This window comes from Phaethon aethereus, assembly GCF_964289735.1.
Source record: "Phaethon aethereus genome assembly, chromosome: 2".
NCBI lineage: Eukaryota > Metazoa > Chordata > Aves > Phaethontiformes > Phaethontidae > Phaethon > Phaethon aethereus.
Genome location: NC_138582.1, coordinates 116,686,164 through 116,712,190, shown reverse-complemented (window position 1 = coordinate 116,712,190; position 26,027 = coordinate 116,686,164). Strand labels below are relative to the sequence as shown.

General features: G+C 41.3%; 1 protein-coding gene across 3 annotated transcripts in view; it reads left to right on the top strand.

Moving 5' to 3' along the window:
* Nucleotides 1–26,027, top strand: part of PDE1C (phosphodiesterase 1C) — a gene marked incomplete at both ends in the record, with an annotated part of 415,822 nt that overhangs the window by 329,491 nt on the left and 60,304 nt on the right. For all 3 annotated transcript variants that reach the window (XM_082015329.1, XM_082015328.1, XM_082015330.1), the window contains 7 exons: nucleotides 2,152–2,265; nucleotides 3,138–3,320; nucleotides 5,419–5,485; nucleotides 10,368–10,484; nucleotides 12,401–12,541; nucleotides 21,430–21,530; nucleotides 23,301–23,429. In XM_082015329.1, coding sequence (XP_081871455.1) covers nucleotides 2,152–2,265; nucleotides 3,138–3,320; nucleotides 5,419–5,485; nucleotides 10,368–10,484; nucleotides 12,401–12,541; nucleotides 21,430–21,530; nucleotides 23,301–23,429 — 852 coding nt within the window. The remainder of the gene's footprint in view (nucleotides 1–2,151; nucleotides 2,266–3,137; nucleotides 3,321–5,418; nucleotides 5,486–10,367; nucleotides 10,485–12,400; nucleotides 12,542–21,429; nucleotides 21,531–23,300; nucleotides 23,430–26,027) is intronic.

The window sequence follows — 26,027 nt, the reverse complement described above, 5'->3', positions numbered from 1 at the left end:
ATGACTTGCGGCAGAGAGCTGCCGGGTACTTAAATCAATGAAATAAAAGTCAGGAAGAGCCAAAGATAATGTTCCTCCTGCAATATTAACTCCTGTGCCTTGTGTACAAACAATGTTTCTTGTAACTAGTTAAGGGGTCACATCTCCGGACTCCCCATGCATGGGATGAAGGAAGGAGGAGGCATATGAACCAATGCTTACTGTTTGGACATGAAAGTTGTTTTGGTTTTTTTTCTCTTCCTTCCCTCCTGCATTGTCAAGAAAAACTGGGAATGAGTAGGAGGGATCAATGGTTTGGCTCTAGGGAGGAGGTGAATTTATCTTCCACATGTGCTGCCCAAGGCTGGAATCAACCTGAAAGGTGGGGGAGCACCTTTCCTAGCTCTGCGCATCAAACACAAGGTGTTACTGCTTGCCCTTGGTGATGCAGTTACACAGAAGAGGGGTATGGGAGCACGGAACCATATTTCTTCTTCCATGGGGCTGAGGCTGCTCCACGGATTCCCCAAGCTGGGTTCCAGGATTGGAGGTAAATGTACTGGCATAGTTGAATGCTCTCCACCTGGCTTACAGAGGCGGGACGAGTTGTGTTCAGTGTATTTGTACATCACTGACCTTCCCATCTCCACTCTCACATCAGCAATAAAGTATTGTGCAATACTTTTGTTTTTCAACCGCTGACAAGCAGATGAGTTAATCCTCCCAGAGATGGAGGGCCCACTCTTGCTCAAGATTCTTTGTAAAGCAAAATGTGTAGCTGCATGTCAGCAGTACCACTGTCAGTAGGAGTGGCATTTATGTGACCTAGCCAGAGGAACAATATATATTTTTTATTCTTTTTGCTCCCCACAGCCTCACTGTTTATGTGGGGAAAGGGGGCAGGGAGGAAACCCAGCTGGAAAGGACTGTTGGTGCGGTGCACACATGCAGACGGACTGCTGCTCAGCTCTGCCATGAAATACAGCCCCGTGGAGACTTGATTTCTCCTGAAAGCACTGATGACCCAGGGGCGTTGTGGTAGCAAGGGAACACAGATACTCACTTCACTTTAAGAACTTCATGCACATGTCTACTGTAGGAGGTTGGGTCCCTGCTATGGTAAGTAAAGTGAGAGCAGGCACCTATACTGGGCTTTAGCTCTGAATTACCTTGTGGAAAGGGTTATTTTTCTCCATGGACTGTAGAAAAAGCTGAGGAAGAGTAGTCTCCTAAGTAGAAGAAAAATTTTAGGTGACATGACTACTCCTCTAGCTTTTCTTATCTTGAACAGGACAAATTAACAACTTGTGATTTCCACTACACTGTTAAATGTATATTTGACTGTTTATTTAACTGCTATTTAACAAGGATGAAGACATTCACAAAAATGTTTTAACATGACAAATAGTTATCCCATTGTGCTTTTAAAGGAATGATAATTTTCTTCTTCTAATTGTAAGCATGTATATTCTTGGATTTTAAAAAATATTTAGATTTTACTCTTTTACATTTTCTTCTCTTTTTTTTTTTTTGTTAATTTGTCCCAAAAAGTACAGTAAAGGAGAGGAAAAGACAAAAGAAAATTGCACAAATATATTAATTTTCTTTGACACAGGAGACATTTTCTGCAAAAATTTTTGTTTTCAGAAAGTCTATTTCCCAATAATAATAATAATAACCACATGAAAATCATAGCATTTCCTAAACTCGTATAGTATTTCTGCAATAGTATTTCTAAATATACTCTAATAAAATTTTGCATATGTGTACACAAATCATCATAAATGGCTGACGTTTGTCAAAAGATGCTACTCAAGAAGTTACTTCCTTTCTTATGGCTGGAATGAAATTGCCCTCTCTTAGCTCCTGTGTTAATCCAAGTGTTTTCTATTTTAACTTATTTCAGTATTAGTAGGGGATGTGCATAACTTGCTGACTTATTTGGGCCTGAATATAATGTGATGTTTGCCTGGCATCATTGTGACTGATCTTTGAAAAAAGCTTGTTGTTGATTTCTTGTTTATGGCTTAAAAAACCTTGTAGACTTCCAAAAGTTTTCACCTGCCAATCATGTATGCCAGGTCTCATGCTGGATCCAGTTTTGAACTGGTGCTCACTCTCAAACCTACTTCTCTTTGTACTAATCAGATTTCTGTTTTAATTTTTCTCTAGATTGCGGTCTTTGGTAAAGCAGTTAGAGAGAGGGGAAGCTTCAGTTGTAGACCTAAAGAAGAATTTGGAATATGCTGCGACTGTTCTTGAGTCAGTATACATTGATGAAACTAGGTGAGTTAACTACAGACATCAGCACTCTTCTTATACCTAGTACCAACGACACAAAATTGTAAATTACACGTCATCTGAGAAAGTTGTTTTAGCCAAGATTTATTACTCTCAAACAATATGTGTTTAATCATTAGAATATTGTATTCTGCGTAAAGCAGATCTTCAATCCTTGGTCTTAAAATCTTTAAGTTTCCTGGGGCAGGGGAGGAGATCAAAAGCAATCATAAATTTAATATGTATTCTCTTGGAGAAATGTTTTCTTAGTAATTGTGTCCCACTTTTTCTGAAAGTTTATGAATTCCTACTCCTCTATTCCTTTTGAATAGTATTAAATCTTTTAATTTGTATTGAGTCTTTGAAATTAAAAATAATTTTACTCCAGGTCATGACAGAGGTCGACTGGGAAGACATTGCAGAGGAGTTCCCCTCTCTGTTATATGCCATTTTCCTACTGCTAAATACGCTTGTAGAGTCACCTCAGATGACCAGGATGGGAAAGGAGAGAGCTGTACGATACTAACTGGGAAGTTAGACATGTAAATGAGCTCTGAAGGGCAAAAAGGTCAGGAATATTGGTGAGCTGAATATGAGAAGTCAGTGGATGATTATATAGTTGTGCTTCAGAAGGCTGATACTTCTTGTTTGTCAGCCTAGTACTGAGTTTCACAGTCTGATGTTTAACTATACAAGAGAATAAACAATCTGTTGAAGACTTGTTGTGAAGAATGGAAGTTGCGTTCCATTAGGGCTGATGAACCAAAGACTTTTAACAACTGCTTTAATTAGAATATGTGTGAGTTTCTTTTTTGTTAATAATGTTGCAATGCTCTCCAAAGGAGTCTGTTTAGCCATCTTTTTCCTCCACTTTCTAGGCGTTTACTGGACACAGAAGATGAGCTCAGTGACATCCAGTCCGACTCTGTGCCCTCAGAGGTCCGGGACTGGTTGGCTTCTACCTTCACACGGCAAATGGGGATGATGCTCAAAAGGACGGAGGAAAAACCCCGGTTCAGGAGTATTGTCCATGCAGTACAAGCTGGGATATTTGTGGAAAGGTAAAGGCGCATGTCATTACTTTGTTCTAGTAGCTACTCAGATACTGCAGATTGCACCTGAATGAAGAATACTTTAATATGCTTCTAATGATGTTTCTACACAGATCTGGATAGCACCCCGAAACCTGGGATTAAGTAATAGGTTGCAACCTGAAACAGCACATACTGATCTGTTCTTAACATAATACAGATGTAATAGCACAGTTGGAATAATTTTGACAGAGAATATGCACCTCTGCATAGCCCTAGGTCAAGAGTGACAGCTTTTAAAATACAGTCAGTCCAGACCAAGTCCTCCCTTGCCTCTTTTTACCTCTGTGGTCTAGTATTTCTTATGAAGAACTGTTAAGAAACAGAAGAAAATCCTGCATCATAGTATTACTGGAATGAACTATAGACCAAGACTGATGTGAAAACTTTGTAGCTCAGGATTTCAAAAAACCCACTGAATCCTCTCAGCCTTCTCTGTTGTGATTTGCACCAGAACCTACTACTAAAACTTATTTCACTTTTTGAACCCATTAAAACATTTAGTCATTTCAATTTGGACTCACTTCCAATCTTACCTTTTCTTACTGAGTAACCACTCTTCACTGACATTCTTCCTTCAAGCTAGAAGGAGGGCTGGTGTATGCAAAACGGTCAGCAGACTTCAGGCAGCGTGAAAGGCAGCAGGTCCCAGATCTCCACAGGAAAACTCAGGTCAGGAATGGAAGAGCAGAACACCTTTCACTGTTCATCAGAATTGCAGTGAGAGCCTACCAGCCCTCTGTGCAGGAGGTTGGGCGTATCAGACAGTGGCCCACAAGCCACACAGACACACAGAAGCCTCCTCTGGCATGTCTATAGCTGATTTTTTTTGTCTGTGTACCAGAGTTACTGTACGTGTGTTAACAGTGGCAGCAAACTGTGATAGACTAAACCTGTTATTTCTCCTTGGAACAGGTTTCTCCCAGCTTTGACAGGCTTTTTGTGAATTAACCTTCACTCTCAGTGGGGGACTTGCTCAACAGGGAAGTAAATGAACTGCAGAGAGCTGGCTGCAGGAGGCTGTTTTCCAGCTGATCTGAATCACTGTGGCCCAAAGGAGGAAGTGTTCAGATACAATATGGCACCTGAGGAGGGTTGTGGCTCTCCTGAGCTAAGGGAGAGGGACTCTGCCTGAATTGTCACTTAAGAGAAAGCTATGGGGTTCCTGACTGGAGGGAGGAGGGGTAAGAAATTCTGTAAATTGGGGAATGGGTGAATTTTCCAAAGGGGGTTGACTTTTTTCAGATCTGAGTGCAGAACATGACAAAGAAAAAGGGAAGTGAAGGAAGACTTCACACAGGATCATTTCAGATGGGAGAGGAGAGCTTGCAATCATCTCTTTTTACTCCTGTGTTGCTTAAGTGCAAAAAAGGGTGACCTGTGGAAAGGCATTTTAGCTATGACAATGTTTCTGCATTCACCAAGCCTGTTAAGCACAGTGTGGCCTGAAAACAAGTTTAAAATCTGGTACATACTTCAGTGCTTTGTTTAGTATGGTTGCAGATGTTGATTATTACCTTATTTTTTCTCTCTGTCCCTCAAACACACACACACAGCGAACACCCAAAAGACTTTATACCAATCTTAAACAAATGCATACAAAAGTAACAGCTGTGCTGAACTGGAGTTGATTCATGCAGACAACAAATGATTTCTGAAGTACATTCAGAATTAGCTGACATGTGGACCAGCAAGGACCAAGAGAACTGAAAGAGCAGTATGGTCATCTGCGGTGGGAAATGGGGAACATCTTGTTTATTTGAGTGTAGCCTTTCCCTCTGATGAAGACCTGATACTGGCAGATTCTCTGTAACGTCCTACCAGGTAACCAAGCTATGAGATACTGGGGACTGTACAGTCTCAAGTTAGGCTATACAATGAGAATGGAATAGAGGGTATTGTGCAAGTTATGAACAAGAAGGAAGAAAAAAAACACATTGCAGTTAGGGTTTCCTGGGCTAACAAGATCTCATGTAATGGTCTTTTGCTTTGTGATTTTTGTTTGTTTGTTGGTTTTCTTTTGTTTAATGCTATTTATGGTGTTGTCTTATTTATTTTATCTTGGTAGAATGTACAGACGGACTTCAAATATGGTCGGTTTGAGCTACCCACCAGCTGTAATTGGAGTGCTAAAGGTAATCCCAATAAAAAGGTCTTGGGGGAGGTGGTCTGTACAAAGCATCGAGTTAACACTGTGATATTTGACTTGGTAGAGGGGTCTTAGTACTTGCCCTTTCCTTCTCTCTGACATTTAGTTTAGTTCACATACATTAATCATTTACTGGCCCAAGGGAATATCCTTTCAATAAAGGAAGGAATAGAGTTCAAGGCTATGGCCATTTTCAGGTTGCGAAGGTTACAGCTCTGTTCTAGATTATGGTGCTTAAACTGAGGTCTTAGTAACATGCTGGAATCTAACACAGCCTCCCACAGGGAAGAAAGAAAACACAGATGGAGGGAGGTGGAGAAGAAAAAGGATCGGTTGCTGTGAGAGAAAGGAATTTCTTGCATTGCTCAGCTTCAGGTCTTCACGGTGACAATCAGTTTAGGAATAATGATCCTTTTATGACTTTTGAGGTTTCAGAGGAAAACTGATTAGTCAGAATTAGTCTGAAAAAAATAAGGTTTAATCCATGGGATAATTGCAAGGTTCTTGACTTAGGCAGGAATTATCAAGACTACAAACACAAGTCAGCCACCAGCTGCCTACACAGCAGCTTTGCAGATTACATGTTGCATGTGGTTCAACCATGCCCTGCAACACTGAAAAGAGGTGATACAGTGGGGCAATACACAGGGACGTTATGTGTAAAGCTCATGAAGCAATCCTTCTGCTCTACTCGATACTGGAAAGACCTGCAGCTAAGGTACTGAATCCTTTTTGTTTTGGATAGTAAACTCATCAAAGGGTGTGGAGGAATTGCAGAAGGTCCATTGAATGCAAGAATGATCAAACATGCCTTTCACGTATAGAATCAAAGCATCCATCCACACCTTTTTCCAACTTACATGTTGACAAGTGTTAGCTTCACTTCTGCAAATGGGATCTAAGGTCTTTTTTCTTTTAGAACTACACCCCATAGCCAGCTTATGAGGGAACATATCTATAATGGTACCTCTTCTCCCGAATTCTTCAGCAATAACAAGACAATCCAAGACCTGTCAGTTACTCTCAGCTGACTTAAACCTTACAGAATCTCTCTCCTCTTTTTATGGTGTTAAATGATTAAGAGTCGTAAAGAGAACTAGTCGTGCTAGAGTAAGTTAAGGCACATCAATAACAACAAAGGCAGTGACTATTTTTGCTCAGGGTGAAATAACACCCACTTGTCCACTGTGCACTCTAGGATGTATTTTTTTCCAAAACTATTTTGAGAACATGTCTTTGCCTGGATGGTCTTGGGGTTGGTAGTGGATGTGGTTAAGATGGGAGTTACTTGTTTTGAAGAAGTCTTCTGTCTTTGAAGTAATACTTTATCAAAATTTTTCAGTCCCATCTCCTTAGTGGAAAATGATACGTTTTGTTGCTTGCTTCAGTCCAGTAAAACCAAGTAAAAACACCTTACAACTACCCAACTGCTTGGTGTGCTCTGTAAAATGAAGTTATGGTTTAAGCATGCAAAAGGGTGTAGGAGCGTGCCACACACATCTCTTCAGCTGTTCTGGATTGCCATAATCAACATTCTCCTCAGAGTCATGCTAATAAGGGCAAGGATTGAGATGACATGGAGTCAAAACTAGCTTATTTTTGAACAATGTGCTCTCCTTTTTGCTGCCATGGCCAACAGGACTTCTGCACTGAGTAACCCAAAGCTGTGGAATCAGCTTGGCAAAATGAGGTTGGTTTTAATAAAAAAATGAAATATTGCAGCTTCTGCAAAAAATGCAGATGGAGTGGTAGCAGTACAAGTCCTAGGTGCATAATCTCTCTCTCTTTTTCAGTGGATGAGAAGTTAGGCAATTTTTTTAATTGTTTGCACAGCATCTCTCTATCTGTATATTGGATACTTATTTTTCTACTGCAGTAGCCTGTTGCCTTTCTGCATGACATGACTGTGATGATGTAAGACCTGTTGCCACAAAAGGGACAATCAGCCTTGTCTCTCATTTGAATAGTGGCTATACATACCATTCATACAGACATGTTTGAATAAGTAAGTATGTTAATTTAGCCAGTAGGTTGTGGTGGTCTGCTATTCAGCAGTGTAGTGCTAGAGACAGAACTTCACATTAACTAGCTGCTGAAGTAGTTACCTGTAGTTTAGTAGTTACCTACCAGTTTAGAAGTGAATTTTTCACCCTTTTCTGATGAATCCACTAGTTTTCAAAGCGTAACTGCTGTTGCTGTAAGCCTCTAAGCCATCTGTGACACTTTCATGCTTCTGTTAAGAGGATTTTTCCCCCCTAGTTATTCAGAGTAAAATGCTGCTGTCGTCATTGTCAACAGCAAAACTTCTGTTGACCTGAAAAGAGCAAGGATTTCTCCCTAAGTAAAATCTAAATAGCTCTACTGTGAAACTTACTGTCTATGTGACATTATGTAACTGTTATTTTGTGCAAAAGAACAATTCTGATGTATTATTCTGCAATTTCACAATTTGGTAAATTTTATCTGCTGCAAGAGTACAACATTAACTACAGTAAAAATATATAAAGGAACATAACCCTTTTATTTCTACAAGATAAGATTGCCTTACAGTGAATTAAATATCAGCATAATTGAGACATTATTTTCAATGCCATAGGACACAAAAGTAAATTATTATATACATGCAAGTGTTAAATTTATTTGCCTCATTGAGTGAGATAAATGATTACAAAAAAACCCCACTGAAGAAACAGGAAAATACTTAAAACTGACTGGGTGAATGCTTTGGGCATTATTTTTCTTGCCCATTTTCTAAGTGTGTTCAAGGGCTTCAAAACATGTTTTCTTGGTGGAACTTGTTCCTCTCTTGGTTGTTTTTCCTCTGCAACGCCTACTGAAAGTGTTGAAAAGCTGCAATTTATGATCGGTCTTCTGTAGCTTGGGCCACAAATCATCTCTGGAGAAGCTTGACCCTGCCTTCAATGTGGCTCCACACAGCTTGTAATATCAACTGCTTGGCAAGCAAGTGATTTACTAGGATAGGTGAAAGAAGAGCTGAATCTTCAGCGTCCTTGATATTCACTCACTAATTAGCCTCTCTGTTGACTGAACTTCCACAAGAGGCATACTCAGCTCTGTGTAATCAACACTATGAAGTATCAAGGTTGTCAGGATCAGCCCATGCTGGAGAGAGCCGATACTAAAATATGTTGGTCTCATTCAGAACATAAGACATCCTGTAGCTATGCTGATGTATTGGTGAGTGCCCACAAGGCGGTTAAAGGTCACTGTCCTTTGCATTTGACTTGAAGTCAGGTTCTTACCTGGAACATGACTATGACAACAAACAACAAAGGTGGATTGGACTTTAAGAGCTCCATAGATAATTGTAATTTAGCAATTTTAATATTGCTAAAAAGGATGGCAGGTTCAGATGGACTCTAATCCTTAACAGTACTCCACATTATGTCTAGCCAACCCTCATTTCTTGCAATGGCAGTAGCTGTGCACATGCATGTGTGAAATGTAGTCATCTTTCTTTCTTGGTGAAAATGCCACAAGGAAATGGGACATAACCTGCAACAGAGTTTGAAAGTGGAGGGCAACTATAATGTACAGATGTCAATCTTTAAAATGTGGTTTAAGGAGAGTCATTTGGATAAATCCCTGTGGAAAGTACATCAAAGTGTTCTCAGCATGCAAGAGGGATTGAGAGCTGGTCCTGTGCCAGATGCAAGCTGTGTGGTTGATCTGTATATCATTCTTCTAGCTCTAACTCCTTCCATACCTTTCCTCTTTGTTGGTAGGATGAGGAGAGAAAGGTTCATAGGGTTTCAGGAACATCCAATTCTGAGATCAAGGAGCTTTATCTTGCTAGATAATGAGTGCTGTCAACTCCCACAATCTTCCCCAAGAGTTGAGATTGGAACTCAACCTTCTGTAAGGTTTATACCTTAAACTTTAGTTTTATGAGCTGGAAAGTGAACTCTCCCTCCTCAATCTCTTGACTGACCACCCTGCAGCATTAAAATATCATTTACAGCTGACTGGAACTTTCACAACTGGAGTTAGATATTTACTCTTCTGTTATAAAGGTTGTTTTTTATATCATTGTTAGGCACTTAATGTAACATTACTGTGAATTTCTATTTTTTTAAAGCCCCAGTGGACTCACTTATCTTTAAAAAAAAACAAGGAAAATTAGAGTCATGGTGTCTTTGGGCAATTTAAGATGCAATCATCACAATTCAGGATTAATATTAAAATCAGAAGGAACTAAGTTGCTCTTTGGGTCTAGCAAGATAGTTCTTCTAGTTAGTTATTATTTTGGTTGGTTGAACAATAAGTAGTAAAAATATTACCACAGGTGCCTGTATCTTTTTTACTACAAAAAACCTGATTCAGTTTTAAGCATGAGTGAAGCATTGGAGTGCTTTGCTCACAATACAAAGTCGTAAGTACTCTATAGGGACAGCAAATTCCAGAGGTTTTAAAAGCCTGTCTTCATTATTTCTATTTCCTTCAAAGTTAATATTCTTTTTCAGAAACATAGCATGTGGGTAGGGGACAGACAAAGGTGAAATCAACCACAATAGGGCCATTCCAGTGTTTTAGGTACTAAAGCAAACCAGGATTCTTATCTTTTTGGCATCAGCCTTTGCTGATTAAAATCTGAGGTGGAGAATTGCCACGTTTAGAATAAACAAACAGCATACATGTTCTTAATGGAAGCTTCTTAAATGCGAGTCATAGAATACTGATGACTAAACTAGCCTCTGCATTGGTTAAATGGAATTGAAGACGTTTAAAAAAAAAGCTATACACTTACATCACTACTCTAATTCTCCGTTTGTAGAAGTAAAGTGATAGAAATTGATCATTATAGAAGGGATGACCATATTAACAGCCTTTTCTACCCACTCTTGCAGAATGTAGACAAGTGGTCCTTTGATGTATTTGCACTAAACGATGCCAGTGGGGATCATGCACTGAAATTCATTTTCTATGAACTTCTCACACGCTATGATCTGATCAACCGTTTCAAGGTCAGTAGTTAGAAGATGGGTTGCTTTCACTCCTTCAGATTTTGTTCAACTTCCCTCTCATCCTGCTTTGTTCCATTCAAAATGCAATTTTAGTGCTCTTTGAAGGCTTTGTGGACACTGCACGTTCCCCATTAAGCAAGACCAAATGTTAGTTGAGTAGTTCATTTAATTGCAGTAGGGCACCATGAAGTAGGCGGGGTTCCAAACAAGCTTCTGTGTGAAATCCATTGGAAATAATTACATTTGATCCTGTAGGAACGATGGTGTCATTCTCCTGAGATTCATAAGACTCTCAAGCATGCAGGCAAAAAAAGAGAGCTTGTATTCAAATTCATCACAAGAAGCATGGCCAGCAGGTCGAGGGAGGTGATTCTGCCCCTCTATTCCGCTCTGGTGAGACCCCACCTGGAGCCCCTGCATCCAGCTCTGGAGCCCTCAGCACAGGGATGACATGGAGCTGTTGGAGCGGGTCCAGAGGAGGGCCACAAAAATGATCAAAAGGATCAAACACCTCTCCTATGAGGACAGGCTGAGAGAGTTGGGGTTGTTCAGCCTGGAGCAGAGAAGGCTCTGGGAGACCTTATTGCAGCCTTCCAGTACTTAAAGGAGGGACTTTTAAGAAAGATGGGGACAGACTTTTTAGCAGGGCCTGTAGTGATAGGACAAGGGGTAATGGTTTTAAACAAAAAGAGGGCAGATTTAGACTGGATATAGGGAATAAATATTTCACCATGAGGGTGGTGAAACACTGGAACGAGTTGCCTAGAGAGGTGGTAGATGCCCCATTCCTGGCAACATTGAAGGTCAGGTTGGATAGGGCTCAGCAACCTGATCTAGATGAAGATGTCCCTGCTCATTGCAGGGGAGTTGGGCTAGATGAGCTTTAAAGGTCCCTTCCAACCCACACTACTCGATGATTTTATAGTTGTTACAGAGGTTTGCAGATACAAATGCTACATATCTTTTCCTCCAGCTTTGAACAGACTTACATTTGGATGACAGAAACATTGCTCCCAGATCTTGACCATTCTCCCCACCCAAATACTCTGCTGTCCCTTCCTCCACTGACATTTCCACTCCCTGGGGTTCCCCCCTCACTTTGGCTGGAAAGGGTTTACAGATCTATGGCTCCTGCACTTCTTCAGGAACCGCCCATGCCTGATGAGAAATGTTTGAAGAAGGTAACTGGTCAGAACTGAATCCTCCCCTGATACGTACCCAAGAGGAGAACAACGGTGCTCCTCTAACTGAAAACATGAGCATTTGAGCATGGAGAACCCATGTTGCCAGTTGCATATGTTGCAGCTGACACCACCTGTGTAGTCTCCTCTCTAGAAATCCCCTGAACTGCATTTTCTTGAGTGTGCACAGTTCTACTCTTGGAGTGAGAAAAGCATGCCAAGCCCATAGGATTAGCAGGCTGGATTTTGCTGTGAAAAGCCAGAGGTCTGATAAATGATACTCCTCTTAGTAGAGTATCTCAGACTTGCTATATGATGTGTTTCATTAGAAAATCTTGAATGTGAATACTAAAGCAGAGATATTTTTCAATGGGTTGTGAGGGGGACAGATGCTTGTGGCCTAATTAGAATAATTTCTCAAGGCAGTCAATCAAATACGCTCTGTTGCTTTTTATACTGCATGTGTATTCCAGACTGCATTTCATACTATACTTACTTGTGTGTGTTTATGCGTGGGGAATGATTCATCCATAATGTAATTAGGAATGGGAAAGCCAGTTTGAGGAAGTAACCTGGATTAACTCTCTATTATGAGTGCCTGTTGCAGATGTTTTAGTGTGTTATTTATTTGGAAGTACAAACTGCTCTTTGGGACCTTTTATCAAAATGTTCCCCTCTGAACGCTAGCCATTAAAGGTAATTATTTTGTTTTTAATTCTGTGTTGCTTTACTCAGATCCCCATTTCTGCCCTGGTGTCCTTTGTGGAAGCTCTGGAGGTTGGCTACAGCAAACACAAAAATCCTTATCACAACCTAATGCACGCTGCAGATGTGACGCAGACGGTCCATTACCTCCTTTTCAAGACAGGCATAGTGGTAAGTACAGGAGTTGGCATCCTGAATATATAACGAGATTACAACATTTTTGGCTCAGTAAGGAGATTATGATTATCCACAGCAGAACCCATTTGCACTGTAGAAAAAATTCATTAGATTTGTCTGTGCTAATGAAAGTAGCGATTTAGGATTATGTAGAAATACAAGCTAGGTGAAGATTCAATAACTCTTGTAACAGTGATCTAAAAGAGTATGAATGAGAAACCCAGGCTCAGGTTTTCACTCTGCCACAGACCTCCTGGGTGATTCTGCCAACACACTTTTGTTGCAATTCATTTCACCTAATGTGAAGAAGCAAATTGTCTAAGCCCTCTTCTTACTTAAGGGAGCAAGGTAGTACCTCTAAAGGACAATTCATTCCACTTATCTGAGGAAGACAAGAGCCATGATCTAGAGATGCTGACCTCCACCCAGTCTCTACAGCAAAAGCAGCTGAACTGGCTTACATAGAAACCTAGAGACAGCTGAAGTCTGACAACAGTGACAAGAATGAATAGAAGGCTTAAACAAAAATATGTAGCACACCATATGTTCCCACAGTGGCTATCAAGACAAACAACAGAAATATGTTCGAAGATGGACTAGAGAGATTGAAGGCAAACAGATTCCAGAGTGAATTCCAGCCATTGCAGTTTGGGTTCAGCAGGCAACTCAGAAAATTGCTAGCCCACTCAGTGGGGAGGATAAATGGTAGGGAAGGCTCGACGTGTACAGGATACATAAATATCTCATTCTCTTCCCCTTATTAATCCTGGTTACTGCTGCAGACAGAAAAGGGAACAAAATGACTTTTAGTCTGATGCCGTGTGGCAGCTCTTCTCCACCAACTGTTCGCTTCACCTTCCCTCAGCACGTAATTTGCCCTTGGCCCTTGCATTAGTACAAGCGTGGACGCAAAGGTATCGGTGAAAGGGAGGTTTGTCTATTCAACATTTTGCACTGCTCTCTCTTGCTACACCACAGCCATTCACTGGTTGCTCTCTTTGTGGCTGGTACTTCAGCACATGCCATTTTATTATACTGTGCTGGCCTCTCTGGCATCATCCTCAGCCACCCATTTAGTAGCTGAGACGAGAGCCAGCTGAGGACAGCTACCCCCCACTGGCTTTCTCACCCTCAGAGTGAAAAAATGCCACCTCCAGGCCCCAATAACCTCGGTGGTGCTCCAGGGCTGTCCCAACAGGTTTGGACACTCTCCAGCAGTCTCCGGTGGTCTCCAGTGGTCTCCAATGGTCTCCAGTGGTGTCCAGTGTTGTCTGGCGGTGGTCTCCGGTGGTCCTCGGTGGTCTCTGGCGGTCTCCAGCGGTCTCCAAGGGACTCCTCCTGGAGCTATGGCACTGCCAAGCAGAAGATGGCAGCCCCTCTCCTTGCCTTTTCCCCAGGCTCTGGACAGAGGAGATGGCCTCCTTCGTTAGGGGCGGGGGTGGGAAAGCAGGGCTCATCTGCAGCTTGACAGCCAGGGGACCTTCCTGATGAGCCTGCCAGGGTCAGTGTGGATGGGGCACTTAGGGCTGGCATCAGCTGCTGGGGTGGCGCCATTGATGGCAACTGGCTGTTTGGAGGGACCCTGAGAGCCCCCGTGGGTCCTGCGGTGGTCTGGGCACCGTGGTGTTGGAGGCACCCCAGCCATGGTGGTGTAGTGCCTCATCAGCCCTGCAGGAGGGGGATCCACCTCCATTGTCTCTTCCTCCTCTGCAGGTGGATCCACCTCCATGGGCTCATCACCATGCTGTGGAGGGTCGACCTCCATGGGCTCGACGCACCTGCCATAGGTGCTGCTCCTCTGTTCAACCCCCATCTGGTGTCTGGGATGTGGAGGTACCCTCCATGGTTCCAGGAACCTCTTGTTGCTCGTCCCACTCAATGTGGGCACTCACCTGGCTTCGCTGGTCCCTCTTCTGGCAAGCCCACTGGGTGTCCGAGTCTGTAGCTGCTCAGGGAGCTGTGGGCCAGCCACAGGGGTGTCTGCTGGTCTAACGGAAGGCTGGCGATGTCATCAACGGACGTTGCTGTGGCTGGGACGGTGGCCCATGAGGCCCTGAAGGCCCCATTCCGGGGTGCTGTTTTGCTGGCCCAAGGGAAAGGCTGCCCTGGGGCAGCGGGACTGCCCTCCAGCTCCCCTTGTGTGCCCTGGGCTCAGGCCCCCTCCTCATGCCAGGCCTGGGGTCCCCTGAGGGCAGAGTGGCCACAGTGTCCCAGGAGGCTGGGGAGTCCCCCAGTTGGACGAGTGGCATCGTCCCTGCACCCGACAGTAGCAGAGAGGGGCAGAGGGGAGGAGAGGGCCTGGCGTCCTCTGGGCTGCTGCGCAGGGCTGGCGGGAGGACTGCATTGTAGGGCCAGCGAGGCACTTGGGGCCTGGAGGTGGGCTGTTCAGCCTGCGGACGGGAAGGCCTGTGGGGGATTGCTGTCGCCGGCTAGTTCCTGCCTTGGCTACCGAACGGGTGGTTGAAGATGAAGCCAGAGCTGCCCTGGCGTTGCACAAGGGCTAGCTGCAGGTCAGTCGCGACTCTAGAGAAGTAGGCAGGAGCGATTTGGTGCTGGTTACGGGCTCTACAGGGGAGTGCTGAGGGTGGAGGGTGTGTAGGTACTTCTCCCCCGTCAGTTGATTCCCGTGTACCTCAAGCAGTGTAAAAGCTGTTGAGAGCACCCCCCCAGTGAAGGAGGAAAGGGAGGTGGTTTTGTGTCCTCCTCAGTGATGAAATGCCACACAGTTTGCAAGCAGAGATTTCGCGGACTGTGGTTGAAAGAAGGAAACCTAAGCTGTCTGTGAAGGTGTTTCTGGTGACGGCTTGCTGTGCCTGTGCTGCCGTGGTGACAGCAGATCCCGGCGTGCCCCTTTTTTTCTGTGTTGTTCCAGTCCTCTGCTTTTGTGGCTTGTATAGAAACGGAAGGCAATACTGACTTTTCAAGTCTCCGCTGGTGTCATGGGGGAAGGTGTCATGTCTCCGCTCTTTACTAGTTTCCTTCCTCCCTTTGGCTCGTGCTTTTTGGCCAAGGCCCCTGTGCAGAGCACGTCTTTAGAGGGTAGTGTGTCTCTTTTTGGGTGGGATAGTTATTAGCTTTTAGGTGAGAGAGAGAGAGAGAGAGAGAGAGAGAGATGGTGCAGATGGGGAGGAGGTGCTGCCGAGCAGTGTCATTTTCATGTAGTGAAAAACCATTCTGGATGATGGAGATCTCGGGACACCTTTTCTATATTCATACCGCACTTGTGGCCAGGATGCTGCCTGAGCAGGAATGAAATAGGAGATAGGTTTAGCTCTGCATGGTCAGAGGGCAGATTGTCTCTAGGACCTTTGCTTGGCCTGAGTTGATCGGCAAGTTATCTTTATTGGAAAATGTTCTGATATGACCGTGCTTGTGAATAATTATCCTGGTGCAACTGTGACTCTGGGGGAGACGAGCTCAAGGGCGTGTCTGCCCCCTCGGCTTGATATAGCTGATAGATGATAGAGCTGCAATCCCCCTTCCTTTTTCATCAGATGGCATTATTTTTTCTTTTCTTGGGTACAATTTTAGGTTACCACATTTTTACAGACATGGATAATTTCTCTTGAGTTGAATTATTTAATAAATCACTCAGGACAATTGCTCTTCGAGTGAATTCACTTTGGTTCTTCATTAACTTCTTCTTGAATACAAAAGCAGGTTTGAATCCTTGGGAATTGAGGAGAAGAAGATCTTGCAGAAATACCAGGGGGATCTCTGACTTTATAATCCCAGTGGTAACACTGGAAGTGAGAGCTGAATTTGCCTGCCTCTTCACCGTATGTCAATAATAGCAATAATAATAATAAACCTATGTATTCAGTGCTATACTTTTGCACAGTTTCACAGCAACATGTAGACATTTGAAAACAGTGCAGCCTCTTCTCTTACCTCATCTTCAAAATTGTGAACTATATTTTCTTAAAGGTAAAGGAGATTATTTCAGTTGATTTGCTTTTCCTCTGCTTTTGTATACTCTGCTTCTCTGATAGAAACGTGTTAGCCCAGATGAAAGACAGACCCTCTGAAGATGTGTCATGTAAAAGATTAACAGGCTTTTGTGCATTATTAGCATTGTTACATATAGTCCAGTTATAGCTATGTGGAAACACCTCTTGCAAACAGTTTCTTGGGACTATTTAGCTAGGGCTGTTATGCAGCATGCAGACTGCAGCACCATGTGTTGGGTAGACTTTGAAGACAATTGCAGAAACAAGGTGCTGAAGTTGGTCAGAGCAAAAAGTAACATCTATGTGTATCCCAGGCTCCAAGCTGGCTGAGAAGCAAAACCAAGAAATGGATAAATATCTATCTTCAATACTCTCTGTAATGTGTTTCAGCCTTATCTCAACCTGGCAACAAATACACAAACATATCATCCTCTAGCGTATCTTTTTTGAGATTTTTTCTCATGCATTACCTATGTTCAGTAAATTATCTATGTCCAGACCCCTTTCAATATCACCTGCTCTTATGATGCCTCATGTTTGAAGTGACAAATAAGAACTCTTCAGTATTAAAATACTTCTTCTTTTAACGTTTATCTTTTTAAAGTATTTTTCCTCTCTGTTTCAGAGGAAACAATGTTCTGAAATATGTGCAGAGTTTAGAGAATGTGTGTATTCCAGATTTACATCTATAAAAGGGAAACAAGAATTTGTGTGCTTGTGAGCGTGTCTACATGCTGGCACTGAGGTCAGTGACTCATTTGCCTGAGCTGAGCCCTTTACATTTGTATTCCTACTGTTATAAGCTACGCACAAAGTATCCCATGCAGACCGTTATGATGGAGTTGCGCTCCAGAGGATGTAGTGAAACGTCTGCTATTTCCCAGGAATAATCCCAAGCGCTAATTTTTCCCACAGCCAAATGATACGTGGCATTTGGTTTAGGATCGAATGTAGCACAATAAGAAACCACTCTTCTGCTACCAGGAACAAGGGACTTGCAACACTGCATGCCGACAGTGACATTTCAGGTTTGCTTCCCTTGTTAGAATAATTTTTTTTTCACCTTTGTTTTTTTGGTTTTGGGGGTTTTTTTTCTTCTTCTTAGTTTCCACCCAGCCTGCCCTGCAGGATACAACCCATGTCAATGTGCATAGATTAATGTATTTTGAAAATGAGATCTAGAGGTAATTGATGATAGCCAGCAAGGCTGGCTTCTAACATGCATAGTGTGTTCACACATGGTAAAGGCAGGCAGGAGACATTTCCCTGCTTCCAGAATTTGCTCACACCAGTATCTTATCCTTACTCTAGTATACATAGTTTTTCAGTTCATCACTTTCACAACACTTGTGCAAGGAATTTGGACATGCTGGAACTCAAGACTTTGGTTTCAGAAGGTATGTTGGGGCCATTGGTTTAATTCTTCACTGGGGTGAAGACAAAAACTTGTGGAAAAATCATACAATGAAGTAGAACCCCCCCCCTCATTTATCTTGTTAACTAGTTATTTGCAATTTGGAAAAAGTACTTTTTTTCAAATTTAAATAATCTGTATAGTGGTAATTTGTTCTATTCTCGAAGACAAGAAACTTTTGTCTGGTTTATCTTTACATGGTTCATTTGCCTTTGCTCCCTGTTATTTGCAAGCTCTCTCAACAGTATTGTTCCAGGCTTCTTTTTTCTTCTTTTTTTTTTTCAATTAAAAAATCTTCTTTTCCTCTAATCATATTCAGTGCTTGAAATCTCTTTAGTTTTCCTGTTATTTTCTTCCTCAAGATGATGCCTCGGAATGATTTGGTTATACTTTACTATATGAACTACAATATTTTGGGTTCTCTCATAGACATAACATTGAAAGAGAATTTGGAATTACTCTTATGTTTATCTCTTAGAGGATTGGTATGCAAGCATGATGTGTAGGAGCAACTTTCAAGAGCTGACACACTTTTTGCTCATTTAATTCTTTCCTTTATTTAACTCTGTTGTTCAGCTGTGATTATTACTTTCTTCAGTATTGTTTTCTGGTTAATCTTTATAATTATTAGGAATTACCATACAATTTCTTTGTGAATCCAGAAAATAAGGTGCAAATGGTAAAACTTAAGAGTCCTTTGTCTGACACTGTCAAGAATTACAAGAGACTATTTCCTGCAGGCCAGTAAAACTGCAGAAGTGCAGGAATTCTGTCACATCTGTTTGTACCAAAGGGAAGTGAGATCTTCCTCTCCTCTGGACTATTGTGATTAATAAACAGATCATCATGAGCTCTGAAACTGGTAACTGCTTTGGAATAAAAACCCATAAACTCTGTCAAAAGAAACAAGCTAATTATTGCTGTCTTTGCTTTGTAGCATTTTCTTGGAAATGCATCCATTTGTTTTGTTAAATTTGGAAACGCTGCTCTTTCCTCTTCCTTTGTCTTCCCGTGTGCATCGATCCTTTTGTTTACATGCCAGTGACTTGCCTTATTAGCTAAATCTTTGTATTTGTTGTAAGTTTGTGAAAGATAATCATGCCTCATTACCCTTTTTTGTTTCCACTCTGGAAGCCAATACTTGTTTTTTCATGCCTTCTTCCCCCACCCCTATCATTGCAGAAAGTTTGAAGGTTTTGTTCTGGGTTGTTTTTGTCAACCCTTTAGAAATTAAAGACATTCACATTTCCTTACTCTTTTTACCTGTGACAGTGTCCTGCTGCTTTCTCAATAGTTCCTGATGGCTTTGTTCTTTAAAACTAGCTCTCTGTTCCCAAGATGAAGTCCATGACAAAATAGTGAAAGGTAATATCACAGCTTTGATTGAGATTGCATTCATTCTCTGCAGGCTCTTTGCCATCTTGTTCGCTTTTTCTTGCAAGGTTGTAGCAGAAAAAAGGGTCTAAAAGGTTCCAATTACTTACCTGCTATTTTCCTCCTGTTACTCAAAAGCCTATTTTGACTTTGTGCAACTTACATTGATTTATTTATTACCCACAGTTCGTAACTCTAATCCCAGTCTGTATTCTGAGAGGTCTTCCTCAAATACCGTTATGATATTTAATACCTCTCCTCAGGTGTATTGCACCCTATTTGAAAAACTATGTTACCCTGAACTTCTTCAAGAAGTGATGCTTTGATAGGGCATGCAAGTTAGCACTTTTCCTGAATGTGTCTTAAGAGATGAGGTGGGAGACCTCAAGCGCAGAGCTCATTGCCTTAGTCATGTTTTAAGACTTGGGTCATAAGATCCTGTTGGAGTTGAACTTGTCAGATGGTGCCCAGAAGGTCTGAAGTGGATGCATTAGGCTAGCTAGGTGTGTCCTATAGTAGTTCTGCATGCATAATGTAGGTTTGCTCTGCTTGCTGCTGAGTGCTTGTGCCTAATTTTTTTCTATAATTTGCACTCTCTCCTTTTGGGATGTGGCAGAACGTGGCTGAGGAATTGAAGTCCAGATCTAGACATGTAGTCTGGAAACCCTAGTTCCTTTTTCCCCCCATTGTAGTTGCCAGAAGTTGTTGTTTGAAAGTTGAAATCATGTTCTTCATCAGCCGTAAAGCATTCCTTTTTCACAAGTCACACCTGGAAACAGAAGCATCACAGATTTCTCCACCATCAGTGCTGTCCATTTCTGTCCTGGACGAATTGTGTAGAAATGAGAAAATAGTTTTTTTTCTGTGTCTGCTCGTTTCTTGATCTCTTCACCCTCCTCTCTCTCAAAAAACAAAACCAAACAAACAAAGTCAAGAGCTACCTTGATTATGCTCAGTGGCATTGTGTGAAATATGTCTGGGCAATACTTTCAAACTGTGTCTTTAATGTAAGGAGAGCCTTAATGCTGTGACTTGCTTCATTCTTCATTGCTTATGCAGAGATGGCTGTGAAAAGCAGGAAGAGAGCTGGACAGGTCACTGTGTGAAGAGCCTCACAGTTACCTGTGCTTCCCCTGCATGCGATTAACAGACCAGTGGTGGCCCCTGAGCTATAGTAGATGTCAGAAATAGATATATGAAACCATACTGCCTTTACTGGGCTTTGAATTAAAAGGTATTTCATACATGAACGCCTGTCAAAACGTTTGCAGGTTGACAGTGAGCTGTTACAAAATGTTTGGCAACCACTGTTGTAAAGGTTTTCTCTAAATGCAATACATTTAAGCATTTTGTACAAATATTTACAGCATCTACAGTATCTAGAGGCTTTCTTTCTAATGCACTTGATGTTAACAGCATTCCTTGTGTGCTACCAGGGGAAAAACAGGCATAAAATGATTGATTGACTCAGAGGAAAATTATTAACAGCATCTGAGTCATTTAGACATCTAAGTCAAAAGGGACTTAACATTGAAAAATAAGGCTTTGACTAGGCAATTATGAAAAAAAAACCTCAAGGGCTTTCTCAAATGTTTCTATAAATGATAAATAAATAACAAGACGTACATCTTGTGAGGTTGTATTCCCTGTTCTCCTCATGATCCAGTGACTGACAAAGACTTTTAGTTACTGGAAGTTAGTGACATTCTTCTGTATTTGAGGCTCTGCTACCCAGGTCACCTGAGCTGAAAGTAGATACCCTGGTGGTATGTGCATACCTGCACATGTATCATCAAGTTCCACTTGAAGAACCTTGATTTTATTGAGGTTTCCCTCTCTTTCTCCCTCACATGTTGCTCTTTAAGAAGGGCACATGTTTCCTCTTGCTGTGCCTTAAGCCTTATTAGCTCCTGAAACCATTTTGCTGAAGTTCAATTCATTTGGATGAAGCTTCAGGAAGAGCACTGGTTACGCTTTTGTGTATCAGCCAGAGAAGTTTCCTTTAAATAGCTGTCAGGCTGCAGGGGAAAGGCAATGTTGTGCAGCGTTGACTGTCAGCAGGGTATAACTTGCCTTAAAAGACAAAAGCTTTAATGCCTGGGAAAATGACAGCTTCATCTGATTGCTCTGTAATCTCTTTTCAGCACTGGCTGACAGAGCTGGAGATCTTCGCTATGATCTTTGCAGCTGCAATCCATGACTATGAACACACTGGAACCACCAACAACTTTCACATCCAGACACGGTGAGGCCATTGTAAATCATGATCAAGGGTTGGGAAATGGAGGGGGAATTCTTTGGAGAATAACAGCACAGCCACCTAGAAAAGTGCAGGAGCTTTTGCTTTCAAGTGTTACAGGAGGAAAGTTCACTTCCTTAGGTTGCATTTAATTTTCTTTTGCTCAACCTCTTACAATGGAATGCATGTATTCTAGCTTCCTGAACATTGTTTCATATTCATAATCAGGGAAAAGGATGGTCCCAAAATATTTCTGAGTAAAGTTGCCAAAGACAAATTGCTGTACAGAGTAACATGTTTTGATGAAGGTATAGTTTTGGAGTAGATACTATAATTCAACTGTTTTTTCCCCTTGTTGAATTTCAAGAATCAAACATTGACTGCATAAATCAAGAATTCAACAATATCTGTATTCATCAGTGAACACCAGCACTACACATACTATTTTTATTTGAGGACCACACCTGCATCAGGGGGATATGTTTGCCATTGCCTGTTCAGGGATATAATTTTTTAAAGCTTCATAAATTGCTAGACAGTAATTAGATTATCACAAATAGACTGGACCAGCATATTTTCTGAACTCAGAGTCCTCTGTAAGGCTTTTGGGTTGGTGGAAGAGAGAAGGAGAAGATGAAGATAGCAGCAAAATTCAGAAGTGTGCAAAGATTGTAAGTCTCTAGTTGCAGACATAACTGGACATCTAACGTCTGTGTTATTTTGACAATGGGAGTGTACTGGTATCAATGACAAAATGTCTACATGCCCTCAACTGACACTGCATACTTGGGCATTTCCACGATGCATTGCTTCTTACCTTAAATTAATGTCTGGAGTATGTTAGCTGAATCATGCTGTGTATCACAAATACATAAAGGTTGCTAGGATAAATCACACATATGCCCAGGAAAGCTTGGGAACATAGAAGGAAGTTTCTGTCTCTGTTCTGGGCCAAGCCACTCTCCACTTCGTACAGCTTCATGCATGCAAGAGTTAAGGATCTGCTGTATTTCCCAAATACTTATAGAAAAATTCAAGGAAGAACAGTTGTAATTTAATTTCTCCAACATTTAACATCAGAGGGTGTACAGTTGTCAGAGGAGAAAAATACATGTTTCTGGGAAACAGAACTGAGTGGGGATGGTAAGAAATCATATGCACCCTCTGTTGCCCTTAACTTCCAGCAAGAGCTTTGTCTTCAGACCAGTTTAGCCATTCGTCAATCTCAGATCTATGCCCTGGATCTATGCTCCTACGCCCTGGAGCTTAAAATATGGTGTGAAGTCTTACCCTATCCCATGGCCAATTGCCCTTCCAGACAGCATAGTCTAGTGCACAGATGACAGAAAGCAGTTGTTATATCTTGCTTACAGCTAGTTTGCTGTTCTGGAAACAATATTGGGACACATCTTGCAATTGCTTACTTGGGTACAGTCAGGCTTTAATATGAGAGCAACATACGCAAGAGCTGGAAAAGAGCCTTGTGATTCAACTCTAAATTTACATGTCTTACAGCTCTCAGCATTTTTTTTTAAAGTATGTAACAAAGAGACTAGGTAAGTCTCAGCTGGTGAAATAGATTTTGCGGTGAATTTTGATCTTTAGTTTTCTTTTACTGAATTACATCAATGAACAACGTATTACAAGTGCTCTTAAACTGCTCATATCTGTGCTATAGAACTAATCTCTGTAGCTGATCAAAGGAAAACTTCTGAATATGAGACTCGTTAGACAGCAAAGAAACATAACTGTCCTATGTTTTCTTTTAAATGCTAGGTCAGACTCAGCCATTCTATATAATGACCGGTCTGTGCTTGAAAATCACCATGTTAGTGCAGCGTATCGTCTTTTGCAAGATGATGAAGAGATGAATATTTTATCTAATCTCTCAAAGGACGACTGGAGGTAAAAATGAACATGGTGGCTGCCTAGGAATGTTGCAGCATCACCATAGACTGTTATTACCTTTTTGAATGGCAATATGCGTTATTGTATACTGCATATTAGTATTTCTATTGCTACAAGAAAAAGAGCTTTAAAAGGTGTTTGTCTTGCTTATTTCTGCTTTCGGTTTTCACCTCTGGTAGTGAGACTAGACTTTGTGACAATGGATTATAATATCCAGATTGACTCCCACCTAATTTCTAAATCTCACAGGGACACCCTTTGTACACATCCATTTGTAATTGAGTGTAGAAGTAGCCTCCTGTTTTCTCATCCTAAAGCACAAACAGAACTTTTATCTACTTTGACACTCCCTGCCTGGAAATTATAAATGGAACTTAATGCAAAAAAGAATCCAGTCTAAGGAACATAGATCAGTGTGCTACATATGCCAAGGTGATGTAAGAAGCTGTAATTTAAAATAAGCTTCATGCAACATATGAGTTATATGCCAAAATCAGCCCATGATTTGCTCTCTAATAACAGACAGTTCAAATTGATGAGGGCTTTCTGTTTTTATGGGGTTTTTTGAACTCCGAGGGGTGGTACTTTAAAAATAACCCAGTGTGCTAGACAGGAAAAATCCTGCTCCATGGTCTTTCTCATAAGAAGGGAAGCAACTTGTGGGATCTTAGATGATGCATGGTGCCTCCTGCATGCATTTAAATGCGACACAGTGCTGAGCAGTCAGTTCATCTTATTTTAATATAAATATGGGGAAATGAGCCCTTCTCCAGGGCCTGGCTTCTAGCAAGCTAGTCAGTGAAGGCTCTGCTTGCTAATCTGTCTAGCCTGAATTTCCTATTTATTTCAACTTGTGGACAGTGATGAGATCCTAGAGCTGAACACCAGGAATAAAACTCAGGAACTTACGTGGTTGATTTCAATCAATGTGAGTGTTGTGGAGGAGTGGCCTGAGAAATTCTATACCTCAATATAGAAAATAGTCTCATGGTGGGCAGCAAGCAGGAACTTTAAAAAAAAAAAAAAAATCTGCATTGAGGTGTTAAAATCGAATTTATTTTTTTAGCTACAGCTGGTAATGCCTTGTCAAATATTGGCAGCAAATTACTGCTTCCTTTTATGTTGGCGGGGAAACGCAAGGAACTAACTGACTAGAAACAGCAGCCTCAGAGCCACTGTCTACAAGGAATGGCAGACTAGCTAGTTGAGTATGCTTCATTGCATAGATAGTGTTTTTAGGAAAATGGTCTGCTTTGGAGCTTTAAAATCTTTTTTTTCTTAAATCAAAGCTAGCTTCAGATATTTCTCATTGATTCTGTAGTGTCAACATGTGTGGTCAGTTGAGGCAATATTCTTAGACCCAAAGTTTCAAAGATTAATCCATCTCTTTAAGAAATACTGTAACTGCCTGAGCAAAAGTATTGAGTGGTTTGGATTGCTTATTTGTTCTCTCTCAAGTAGGGCTTTATTATTTTGTAGCTGCTAATCAAGAAGCACCTGCAGAATAAAGGCCATTATCTGGATGTGCTCAAATGCCAAAACATTGTGATTTTTGTGTGGTTTTGCTTTTGACTGCCAGTTTGAAATGCCACAGGCGAAATTTGGGAAGCACTAGAAATATCAGCTGACTTCAGCAGGAAGGTGTTGAGAAAAAAAACAAGCAGTCTAGAGTTTCCTAGACTGGCACTCAAAAATAGGACCCTCAGTATTGAAAGGTGCTTTGGGAAATTATCAAAGTGTGTCCAAATTTAACTTTATTCTTATAGACATACCTGATAAATCTCTCTCAGCAAAAGGCCTGCGTGATGGTTTTTGGAATGCAAATTCTTAAGTACATTTCTGAGCTGAGCTCTCACTCCTTGTTTCACATTACTAGTAAGAGAAAATCTGATGGTCAGTGGATTTTGCTATCCCAGATTTCTATGTGGATTTTGTCACTTTTGTGGTATTCAGGCATCTAGTTAGGGAATTTATTTTCAGAAAAGAAATGTAGAAAATTAGAGCTACATTTTACTGTTGGAAAATAAATGGACACAGGTTTTGCAAGGAAAGCAGATGAGACTGAAAGAGGTCTCTTGGGCTACAGTCAAGGAGAAAAGAGTTGAATGCTTAGTAGTACTTAAACTAATTTTTTTTCTCCATTTAAAAAAAAAATCTGTTGCTTATTAAATATTTGAAAATCAGTTGACTTGCCTCATTTCATGAATCCCATTTGTGCAAGTCATCAACAAGTAAATGAAGAAACTATAACAAAAACAGATCACAGTGAATTAAGAAAATGAACTGCAAAATGAACAGATGCTTTCCAAGATACTGTTATAGATGTCCTTTCTGGCACTGTATTACATTGTTAATAATTTCCATGCAGTTATTGCAACACAGTATGTTTAGCACAAGCTCTTTACCGTCAAGTACAGGATTAAAAAGGCATCTAGAAAATGTTTAGCTCCTTAACTCTGTATTGGAGTACAGCTTTGGGAAGTAACCTTTAATGTAATACTGACCTTGTCGGTAAAGCTGCTTGGGGTTTCATCCCTCAAATAATTTTGAGCCCTCCTCGTCAATCACCTTGAATGTTTTTTGACTGAAGACAAC